This window comes from Sus scrofa, chromosome X, assembly GCF_000003025.6.
Source record: "Sus scrofa isolate TJ Tabasco breed Duroc chromosome X, Sscrofa11.1, whole genome shotgun sequence".
NCBI lineage: Eukaryota > Metazoa > Chordata > Mammalia > Artiodactyla > Suidae > Sus > Sus scrofa.
Genome location: NC_010461.5, coordinates 83,713,808 through 83,726,021, shown reverse-complemented (window position 1 = coordinate 83,726,021; position 12,214 = coordinate 83,713,808). Strand labels below are relative to the sequence as shown.

The 12,214-nt window shown below is 39.5% G+C and overlaps 1 protein-coding gene across 1 annotated transcript; it reads left to right on the top strand.

Annotated features, from left to right (window-relative positions):
- Positions 2,657–7,557, top strand: LOC100512388 (T-complex protein 11 X-linked protein 2). The gene is given in 8 exon segments (XM_021079924.1): positions 2,657–2,777; positions 3,507–3,727; positions 4,455–4,591; positions 4,825–4,899; positions 4,902–5,041; positions 5,140–5,321; positions 6,051–6,219; positions 7,058–7,557. Coding segments are annotated over 8 exon segments (1,425 nt in total). The 5' UTR covers positions 2,657–2,672; the 3' UTR covers positions 7,454–7,557.

Genomic DNA, 12,214 nt, shown 5'->3' with positions numbered 1-12,214 from the left:
TCAAGGCAATGCTGGATCCCTGACCCACTGAGTAAGGCCAGGGATCGAACCCATATCCTCATGGATACTAGTCAAATTTGTTTCCGCTGCGCCACAATGAGGAACTCTGATCTTTATACTTCTTAGTTTGTCCTTAGTTTGCCAGTAGGTAGGTACTCATGCCAAGCACAGCTTCCCCGAAGGAGGATTTTACCAAAACACAGGCCTTCTTATATCTTCCTCACTGCCTTCACTGTCCCTGGTGCCTTAGTTAGATTTGTTATTCTACTGAAAGGGGTGCAGAGAAAGTGAAACTAAGAGAGTAAACTTCTGTTAAAGGGACTTGGGGCGTCATTGTGGTGATGAGGGGTGGGTAAATGAAGCAGAGGAAATAATACTATTTAGAGCTTGATTTTCATTGTTTTGTTATTAATAGTCTTATTCTAGTGTAGTAATACAAAAAGTATACTGGAAAAGAGATGATTGAAATAGAATTTGGGGTTATCTATTATCTATAGATTATCAGTGATTGGTTTTACCTTTGAGCTTATAATGTGATACTTATTACTGTTACGGATTCTCAAGGGAATTATCATTGCCAGGTATTTACTCAACAGATATTTATTCAGTCTATGCTAGATGGAAGGCAGAATGTTAAATACTGGGGACATATAAATGAGTAAAATGCTGTCTTGACATCAAGAAGTTTATAGAGGAGAAATAGTCAAATAGCAGATAGCTCCTATGCAGTGATAAGTTCTCTCACATCTAGTATATGGAATTCTTCGTTCATGCTTAGCTGAGGAGAGTCAAGGAAGACTTTCCTGATAAGGTAACACTTGACTTGAATCTTGGAGCATGAATAGGTGCTTTTCAGGTGGTCTGGGGGAAAAGTCTTCTTCTGGAAGTAGAAATGACATGTCAGAGGCATATAATGGTGGAAGATGATTATATATTCATTATAAGTAGACTTATTATTGAAGAACAGAGTTAGAAGGAGGTCGGCAGAAAGGTAGGTGAAGGGTCAAAATAGTATCATGAAGGGTCTTAGAAGCCATCCTGCTGGTGATGGGGAGCTTCGAAAGGACTTTAAATAAGCATGCCATGGGAGTTCCCATTGTGGCTCAGTGGTAACAAACCCAACTAGTATCCATGAGGATGCAGGATTAATCCCTGGCCTCATTCAGTGGGTTAAGGATCTGGTGTTGCCGTGAGCTGCGGTGTAGGTCACGGACAAAGCTAGGATTCCTTGTTGCTGTGGTGTAGGCTGGCAGCTGTAGCTGCCTAGCCTGGGAACTTCTATATGCTGTAGGTGCAGCCCTAAAAAGCAAAAATAAAATATAAATAAATAAATAAGCATGTCATTATGATTATATTTTTATCTTTGAAAAATCATTAGTTTTAGTAAGAATATGTGGCAGTGTGGGAATAAGACTTTGTTGGGGCAGGAAAGCCATTTACCAGATCATCTCTATAGTCCAGGTAGGAATTTTGGGAAGTTGCAGATGGATTCAGAGATATTTAAGGAGTAAAATCTCTGAAATTTGGTGATCAAATGCATAAAAAGAATGAGGGAGAGTAATTATTACACAGTAGATAAATAATATTTGGTGACATCTCATAAATGGGATTGATGTGTTGGAGGAGGAACTTTGACTTGTTTTTCATTTGTCTTTGTATTGCTTGTAAATTTTTTAACAAAACCATGCATTACTCTTGTATTTTTTAATGGGAAAAAGGATAAGCTTTTAAATTTTATTTATTTATAGTTTTCTTTTTAGGGCTTCACCTGTGGCATACGGAAGTTCCCAGGCTAGGGGGACAAAACAGAGCTATAGCTGCCTGCCACAGTCGCAGCCACAGCAACGCAGGATACGAGCCTCATCTGCAACCTACATTGCAGCTTGTGGCAACACCAGATCCTTAACCCACTGAGTGAGGCCAGGGATCGAACCTGCATCCTCATGGATACTAGTCAGGTTTGTTAACGCTGAGCCACAATGGGAACTCCAGAAAATGGATAAGCTTTATGGTTTGATTGAATAAGGAATAGGTTTGAGAAAGGAAGATAATGAGTTCAGTTTTAGACTTGCTGAGTTTGAGGTGCATATAAGATTTCCAAGTGTTATCAAGAAGGAAAATCCTTTCCTGGATTTCAAGACTGAAGGAAAAAGATAATCTAGTTCAAAGGTATAAGTCTATGGATATGGAAGCCAAGGCACAAATTTAGGTTAGACGAAGAGCCAGGGCTGGAACTCAGGGGCTCACCGCCTAGTTCAAGTTTCCTCTTACTGAAGGAGAGTTTCTCTGGAACCCTGAGGTAACCTTCTGAGAGAATTTGGCCAGTGCCTTTGCATCTGAGACTAAACTCAATGTATTCAGTTCTGCTAAAGTCTAAACATAGCTCCTGTCTTGTCAATGTCATGGTCTTTCATGACCATTTTTTTTTTTTTTGGCTTCACCTGTGGCACGTGGAAGTTCCTGGGTAAGGGATCAAACCTGCGCCACCACAGCAACCTGAGCCACTGCAGTGACAAAGCTAGGTCCTTAATCCACTGGGCCACAAGGAAACTCCCCTGTCTTTTGTGATCTTAAATGCAGTTTGTGATTTAGGAGATTATGATCCTTTATCAATTCTCTGGGTAAAGAGATATTTGCTCATTTAACCTTCCTATAGTCTGGAAGGCAGTATTATGGAGACAATGTACAATGCTTTTTGGGACCATCTGAAAGACCAGCTATCAAGTACTCCCCCTGACTTCACTTGTGCTCTTGAACTTCTGAGAGAAGTTAAGGCGGTGAGTAACCAAATTCCCATTTGTGTATATTAAGTTCCTAAGCATCCCAGACCTTTTGATGATTGATGGCTACCGATTTTCTAAGTAGCATACTTCCTTTCTAAATATGGGCGACTACTTAAGTAGATGATATGGAGAAACTTCCATTTTTTGTGTGTGTGAGATAAAGCTTGAAAGCTGGGATCTTGCTGTAACAACACAGTATATCATTCAGTTAAGCAGATTTTCACTGACCCTCCATTATGTTATGTGTTTCAGAAGCACATAGATAAATAAGAGAGCCCTTGCCAACAAGGAGCTTATATTTTTGTGTCAAAGGTTATTTCTAGTGACCCTTAATAGTTTCTTTGCCTGTTTCATCTTTGTCCTTTGAAGTAAAACAATATAATAATGTCCTTATCCCTTATTAAGAATGCCTCATCACCTGTGGTGGTATATATTTTATATTTTTATGTCCTACACTTCTTTTTATCACACTGTTGTTTTTATTCATATCTTTATCTCTTTCTGCTTAGAAAATAATATGGCACTGTTAGTACTGATCTCAATGAAGCCTTAAATTAGTTGACCCCTAAGCAGAGAGAAATAATATTCTTTATTATAAATTTGGAGATCTAGTTTCTGGACCCTCAAAAGATGTAGGATGAGATGCCTTTGTCTTAAGGGGATTGTTCATTGGAGAATGGACTTCTAAACAATTTGGCTCCATTGATTTTCTTTTCTGCCAAGATCTTGCTATCACTGCTGTTACTACGCCAGAACTGCCTAAGAAATAAGGTTGAAGAAGCTCTGGACATAGATCTCCTCAAGCAGGAAGCAGAGCATGGGGTCCTGGATGTCCCCCATCTCTCTAACTACATTCTCAACTTGATGATTCTGCTATGTGCACCAGTCTGAGATGAAGCATTGGAAAAACTAGAGAGCATAACAAATCCTGTGCAGTTACTGGGGTAAGAAACTAGATGCATTGTCTCTGAAATCTGTCTTAGGCACTGTGCCAGAAGACTGTAGGCCAGATACCATGTTATAGCCCCTGCCTTGTCTAGCTTTCCTACACTGAAGAACTGACACCTCTGTTTTTCCTCCCTGGGCTATTAGCTTTTATTTTCCAGGGATGGACTCTCAGGGCTTTTTGATGATCTTTAATTCTTTTGGACCCCTTTTAAGAAATGATGCTGTTAAGACAATTAGAGTACAGTCATTCTTTCTTCTAGAGATTTCAAACAGCCTTTTCTCAAAAATTCTCTTATGTATCCTAACTCAAACCCTGTGTGGGGGGATAGGAATAAGGATTTTCTCTGTTTCACAGCTAGAAGAACCAAGACTCAGAAAGGTAAAGTGATATGCCCGATGAGTATTCAATCACACATCATTCCAACTACTCAAAGAGAGTTAGGATTTTAGTAATTGTTCTGAGAAGATGGAGCAACTACAATGGAAAGAGCCCTAGTCTGGTAACTAAATGGTCAGAAGATGTTCCTGGCTTTGCTAGCAACTCGCTCTGTGGCCTTAGGTCCTTGGCAGTGGTCTTTATTTGTAAATTGAAATAGTACTGTGGTTTTTCAGGCCCTTTTAAACTCTAAAACACTGTGACTTTTAGAACTCTTTGCTTGGGTTCCACCACACCACACTAGATCTCCTTTCAGAGTGTAAACATTTGATTTGTTCCTATGACAGGGGTATCTTCCATGTTCTGGGCCTGATGAAAATGGACATGGTGAACTATACTATCCAGAGCCTTCGACCCTACCTTCAGGAACATTCTGTCCAGTATGAACTAGCTAAATTCCAAAAACTCCTCAAAAAGCAGCCCAGTATGTTCAAAATTTAAGGCCAGGAGATGGGAGATTTGACCTTGGGTCTGCCTTCTTAGTGACAGAGTGTTTTATGTTTTTTGAATAGGAAGTTTCTTTCTTGGGTAAGGGGTAAGAAGAAGGAACATCTCTATAAGACAGAAAGACCTACAAAATCACTTCTTTATTGACTAAGATTATATCTTCAAGCTTTAGAGTTTGAAGATATTCACATATTCCCTTCTATGTCATAGATCTCCTTGACTGCACCACAAAATGGCTAACCAAAACAGCTCTAGACCTCACTACACCATCTCCAAGTTCTCCCGACTCTCCCAGCTCTCCAGCATGGCCTGCTCACCTCCAAATTGGGCAGCTAACAACTCGGAGCTTCCCAGTTCCACAGTGGTGCTATGCCAAGGTTACCTGAATCTTCTTGTCTAGGATCCTGACAGTGAAGAGTTTCCTGAGGTAGGAATGTGTGTTAGGGCATTGTTGTTTTGTTTTGTATTCAGTACTTTCACTAGAACCTTCTTCTCCTGACAGCTTGCTCTTCCCTGCCTCATCAGACTCTGCTAATGGACAGAATCCGGCTACAGGACGTAGAGTCCCAGTTGAACCAGTCAGCCATCCTGGTCTCAGTGTTGCTAGTTGCCAGAAGTTTCTCTGGTAATGTTTTATTTAACTCACCTGAATTTGTGGATAAACTGAAACATATAACCAAGGCCCTGACAGAAGAATTTAACACCAGGTAAACTTCATAGATCTTTCTGAGAGTTGAAAATAATATGTTAATTTTTGGGCCTTAGACAGTTAATGTATTATTGCTTATTCTTCATCCCAAACCACACAAAGGACCTTGCAAACCATCTGCAAAGGTCATTGGCATCTTTTGATAAATCGTATTAAGGCTTGGGATAGAGACAAAACTTATTTCCAAGGAGGAAAGTGTGGAAGCTAGTTTGCTACAAATGATAAAAATGTCATTTTATATTTAAGTGAGTGACACCTTGTGTATATATATTCAGAAGTTGATCAGTTGGGCAATAAAATTGATTGATCATTTGCTACATTCAGAGCCCCACAACCAAAGTAAAAAGAGAAATTAGAAGTTCAGGTCTCTGTGTATTTATAATTTAATTGGTGAAATAGGGAAAATAGCCATGGAAAATGCCTCAGAAAATCAAAATAGTGTTTGAATAAAGTTTATGGGACTAAAGAATACTGGGTGGATCCAAAGATGGAACTGAACCCATGTTAAATTTATCTTTTTTTCTTTGAATTGGAGTAGAGTACTATATGTATGAATTAGTTGGCACCTTGAGGGTAGCAATGAAGGTATTTCACACATTGGGCCCTGCTATCTATTAGTGTTGGAGAGCTGGAATTCATTTCTCAGTGCACCTGGCTTCTGGTTTGGGGCTCTCCAGGCTTTGCCCCTATGCCATGGTCACTCTACTTTCTATCTTTCATTATCTAGGCCTGAAGAGGCTCTGGTGAGTATAAGCAAACAAGTGTCTCAGGAAATCCATGAAGGCCTCAAGGACATTGGTCTCACTGCCCTGAGTAGTGAAAAGACAGCATCTCTTATAGGCCAACTTCGGAACATTGCCAAGAAAGAGAACTGTGTTGTAGCATCATTGGTAAGAGTCCCCATGGTGGTGGTGGTGATGGGTAACAGTAATGTAGAGAAGGTGGACTTAACCCTGGAAATCAGTTATGAAGCCATTTAAAAATGGAAAAGCATGATCATTGGGAAAGTCTTTTGGTTTTAGTTTCCTTATGTATAATGTGCAGGATTGAAATATATCCCTTTCAGTTTGAAGAGTGAAGATATAATTTTAAGGTAGATCTGCAGCTGGGATGTGTAATTTTCAGGCATGAGATACTGTCCTACCAACCCAGTAATTCCTGGTCATTCCCTAACTATAGTTCAAGACCTATGATGGGAAAAGCTTTCTCTATCCCATGCTTTAAGTTACCATGCATGTCCCTACTCCCCTCCAAGGAACTGATGCTAACTTAGGCTGTAGGACATAGTCCATGTTGGAATGGAAGCATTGAACTTGGCTACCTTGCTTCTAATTTTTGTGTCTTGACATAGTCTGATTTGGGTGTAGGGGCCTGAACTTGGTATACTGCCTGAAATATGTGTCCTTAGAATTTCAGGTACAAGGTCTAGGATCCTCTTGTTAGGTCATATGCATGCCAGAAGCTCCCTTAGAGTTATGTAATATGACGAGCAGCTGGAAATTTACTATCTTGACATTTTTGGATCATGCATTGCTTTGGGAGCCTGATGGCATTCCTTCCTTCAAAATAAAACAATCAAATCTCATGTATATGGTTTACCTAAATGAATGCGTAAGTCAATGAACATCCCAGTTAATTTAAACTTTGGTGAACAGAAGGTGCAAGGGCATTGTGAATTTCTTCTAAAGTCTCTTTGATGTTTCCCTTTTAACTTTTCTTTTGCTCACAGATAAGTGGATCCGCTTGTTTCTCAAATGCTGTTTGGTTCGTCGTATGCAGGAATCTCTGCTAGACTTCCCTGGAGGCTTTATTTTCATCAAGGGAGTGTTGGCATAACTGGGTTGGAAGTTTGTCAGTCTGATGCATCACAATCAGCAGGTATTTAGCCCCTGTTATGATGAAATTTTAAGAGACATCATCCTTCCAGCTCAGGCACAAGAAACACAGTGGAGTCTATCTGATAGTGCTGGACCCCAACTATTGCAACAGGGACCCAAGAGAGAGGGCTCAGCACATTCCTGGGATGATGTCACCTATGGCCATCAGAGCAGCTTCTTCCTCACTATAGCCTGGACACAGGGCTGCAGAGTTCAAGCATATAAACACCAAATGGCCCAATCCCCTTCATAATAAACTTCTGAACTGCAAGACAACCTCGGTTCCTTCTTTGTTGCAACTGAATCCAGGTTCTGTGCATTTATGCCCTACTCTCTGAGAAGCTGGTGACCCCTCAGTTTCTCCTTCACTGGCTGAGCATTCTTTTTTTTTCCTTTTTTTAGGACTGCACCTGCACAATATGGAGGTTCCCAGGCTAGGGGTCGAATCGGAGCTGTAGCTGCCAGCCTATAGCACAGCCACAGCAATGCCAGATCAAGCCGCATCTGCAACCTATACCACAGCTTGTGGCAATGCCAGATCCTTAACCCACTGAGTGAGGCCAGGGATTGAACCCGCATCCTCGTGGATGCTAGTCGGATTCTTAACCCGCTGAGCCATAGCGGGAACTCCCTGGTTGAGGATTCTTTAGTATCCTGGCCTGAGCAGGCATCAGGACATTGGGTGTTAGCATTACTCTGTCCGATGGAAAATCATTTCCTTGAGGGCTATGAAAACTTCTCGTGGAATTTTCCAGGGTATGAGTTCTGAAAGTATAAGAGCTTCTGGAATTCAGAAGTACACTGAGTCACAGATCAAGAGGGGACATAGAACCCCTTTTCCAGTATCAAATTTTCCCTATAATTTTTAAAGATACAGTAATAGTAGGAGCCCCCATGTCCTGTTCTGCTGTGGAGCACTAAGCAGTATGAAAACTGGGGACTGGATGAAAGGCAGTATTGCCTGCTAACAAGCACTCAGTTGAGGTAAGTTCTCAGCCTCAAGTGATCCTGGGGGTCAGGTTTGGAGTCTTTGAGACCAGCACCAAATCCAAGAAGTTAGGTCACTGACACTTGTTCCAACCTCATCTCTGGTCCCATTCTGTAGCAGAATCAATGTCCTATTTTCACATTTCTGGGCTTAGAACACCCCATTCTTCTCGACAGAAATGATGTGGGTGTCCAAGGGTAGGGCAGCCATTATGCTTCTTTCCACTTTTAATCTCAGTCTATGCAAATGCAAGTACATATTATAATAATAGATAATGTTTATGAACACCTATGTGCTAGGCACTCTTTCACACTTTCTACATATATGATTTTATTTATTCCTCCAGTTTATCTCCAGGCTATTTTTTCAGTTCTAGTGTAGTGTGGCGCAAGACAGTCTAATTGGGAGTTGAAGACTGTTTTTTTTTTTTTTTTTTAATTTTTCTCTGTCTTCTCTGGCTGAGTGAGTTGAGGGAAAATCTCTTTCACATTTCCGGACTTTTTATCCTTTTTTATAAAATTATGTATTGGATCAAATTAGTGATTTTAATATTTAATCTTATACAGTCCTTTTTTTTTTGAAATGAAGTATTCCCAGAAGGCCATGAATGAGATTAAAAAATGGTAGCTTGAGTTGAAGCAGAGCTGAAAGAGGCAGTTTTGAGGATTTTTTTTTAATGGTTGATAAAATTTTATTTTTTTAAATTTTTTTTATTTTTTTATTTTTTTTATTTCCCAAATACATTATTTTTTTCTACTGTACAGCATAGTGACCCAGTTACACATACATGTATACGTTCTTTTTTCTTACATTATCATGCTCCATCATAAGTGACGAGACATAGTTCCCAATGCTACACAGCAGTATCTCATTGCCAATCCATTCCAAAGGCAATAGTCTGCATCTATTAACCCCAAGATCCCAATCCATCCCACTCCCTCCCCCTCCCCCTTGGCAATCACAAGTCTATTCTGCAAGTCCATGATTTTCTTTTCTGTGGAAAGGTTCATTTGTGCCATATATTAGATTCCAGATATAAGTGATATCATATGGTATTTGTCTTTCTCTTTTTGACCTACTTCACTCAGTATGAGAGTCTCTAGTTCCATCCATGGTGCTGCAAATGGCATTATTTTATTCTTTTATATGGCGGAGTAGTATTCCATTGTGTATATATACCACTTCTTCTGAATCCAATCATCTGTTGGTGGACATTTGGGTTGTTTCCATGTCTTGGCTATTGTGAATAGAACTGCAGTGAACATGCGGGTTCATGTGTCTTTTTTGAGGAAAGTTTTGTCCAGATATATGCCCAAGAGTGGGATTGCTAGGTCATATGGTAGTTCTATCTATGTATAGATTTCTGAGGTACCTCCATACTGTTCTCCATAGTGGTTGTACCAGTTTACATTCCCACTAGCAGTACAAGAGGGTTCCCTTTTCTCCACACCCCCTCCAGCATTTGTTATTTGTGGACTTAATGATGATAGCCATTCTGACTGGTGTGAGGTGGTATCTCGTGGTAGTTTTGATTTGCATTTCTCTAATAATCAGGGATGTTGAGCATTTTTCATGTGCTTGTTGGCCATCTGTACATCTTCCTTGGAGAAATGTCTATTCAGGTCTTTTGCCCATTTTTCCATTGGGTTGTTGGCTTTTTTGCTGTTGAGTTGTCGAAGTTGTTTGTATATTCTAGGGATTAGGCCCTGTCAGTTGCATCATTTGAAACTATTTTCTCCCATTCTGGAAGTTGTCTTTTTGTTTTCTTTTTGGTTTCCATTGCTGTGCAAAACTTGTCAGTTTGATTAGGTCCCACTAGTTTGTTTTTGCTTTTATTTCTGGTGCTTTGGGAGACTGACCTGAGAAAATATTCATAAGGTTGATGTGAGAGAATGTTTTGCCTATGTTCCCTTCCATGAATTGGATGGTGTCTTGTCTTTAAGCCATTTGGAGTTTATTTTGGTGCATGGTGTGAGGGTGTGTTCTAGTTTCATTGCTTTGCATGCAGCTGTCCAGGTTTCCCAGCAAGTCTTGCTGAAAAGACTGTCTTTTTCCCATTTTATATTCTTGCCTCCTTTGTCGAAAATTAATTGACCAGAGGTGTCTGGGTTTATTTCTGGGTTCTCTATTCTGCTCCATTGGTCTGTCTGTCTGTTTTGGCACCAGTAGCACACTGTCTTGATGACTGTGGCTTTGTGATATTGCCTGAAATCTGGGAGAGAGATGCCTCCTGCTTGGTTTTTGTTCTTCAGGATTGCTTTGGCAATTCTGGGTTTTTTGTGGTTCCATATAAATGTTTGGATTATTTGTTCTAGTTCTGTGAAAAATGTCATGGGTAATTTGATAGGGATTGCATTGACTCTGTAGATTGCTTTGGGTAGTATGGCCATTTTTACAATATTAATTCTTCCAACCCAGGACCATGGAATAGCTTTCCATTTCCTTACATCTTCTTTAATTTCCTTGATTAATGTTTTATAGTTCTCACCATATAAGTCTTTTACCTCCTTGGTCAGGTGTATTCCCATGTATTTGATTTTTGGGGGGATGCAGTTTTAAAGGTATTGTATTTCTGTATTCCTTTTCTAATATTTCATTGTTAGTATACAGAAATATGACTGATTTCTGAATGTTACTCTTATATCCTGCTGCTTTGCTGAATTTGTTGATCAGTTCAAGTAGTTTTTGGGTTGAGTCCTTAGAGTTTTCTATATATAGTATCATGTCATCTGCATACAGTGACAGTCTCACCTCTTCTCTTCCTATTTGGGTGCCTTTTATTTCTTTTGTTTGCCTGATTGCTGTGGCTAGGACTTCCAGTACTATGCTGAATAACAGTGATTAGTATGGGCATCCTTGTCCTGTTCCAGATTTTAGTGGGAAGCCTTTCAGCTTTTCTCTGTTGAGTATTATATTTGTTGTGGGTTTGTCAAAAAGGCTTTGATTATGTTAAGGAAGGTTCCCTCTATACCCACTTTGGAAAGATTTTTTATCATGAATGGATGTTGGACTTTGTCAAATGCTTTTTCTGCATCTATTGAGATGATCATGTGGTTTTTGACTTTTCTTTTGTTAATGTGGTGTATGACATTGATTGATTTGTGAATGTTGAACCATCCTTGTGAACCTGGGATGAATCCCACCTGGTTGTGGTGTATGATCTTTTTCATATGTTGTTGGATTTAGTTGGCTAAAATTTTGTTGCGATTTTTCATGTCTAAATTCATCAGAGATCTTGGCCGATAGTTTTCTTTTTTGGTGGTATCTTTGTCTGGTTTTGGAATTAGGGTGATGGTGGCATCATAGAATGTCTTTGGGGGTGTTCCTTCTTTTTCAACTTTTTGAAAAAGTTTGAGGAGGATGGGTAAACGTTCCTCTTTGTATGTTTGGCAGAATTCTCCTGTGAAGCCATCTGGTCCTGGACTCTTATTTGTAGGGAGTGTTTTTATGACACATTCAATTTTATTTCTAGTGATCGGTTTTTTTTCAGTTGATCTATTTCTTCTTGATTCAGTTTTGGCAGGCTGTAAGTCTCTAGAAAGTTGTCCATTTCTTCTAGTTTTGAGGATTGTTTGAAGCCACTGGTTTAGATGATCTTGAAATATTACTGTATTATTTTCCTATGGCTGCTGTAACAAATGACCATGAACCTAGTGGCTTAAAACAATATATACATTTATTCTCAAGTCAAAATCAATTTTACTAGGTCCATCCATGTTGCTGCAAATAGCATGATTTCATTCTTTTTATGGCCTAGTAATATTCCACTGCATATATCTACCACATCTTCTTTATCCATTCCTCTAGAGATTATCATATTAAGTGAAGTTAGTCAAGTCAGTGAAAGACAAGCATCATATGATATCACATATGTGGAATCTTTAAAAAAAGGATACAAATGAACTTATTTGCAGAATAGAAACAAACTCACAGACTTTGAAAAATTTGTGGTTACCAAAGGGGACAGGTTCAGGGGAGGACTGGAGTTTCGGATTGGCATATGCATACTGAGGTATATGGAATGAT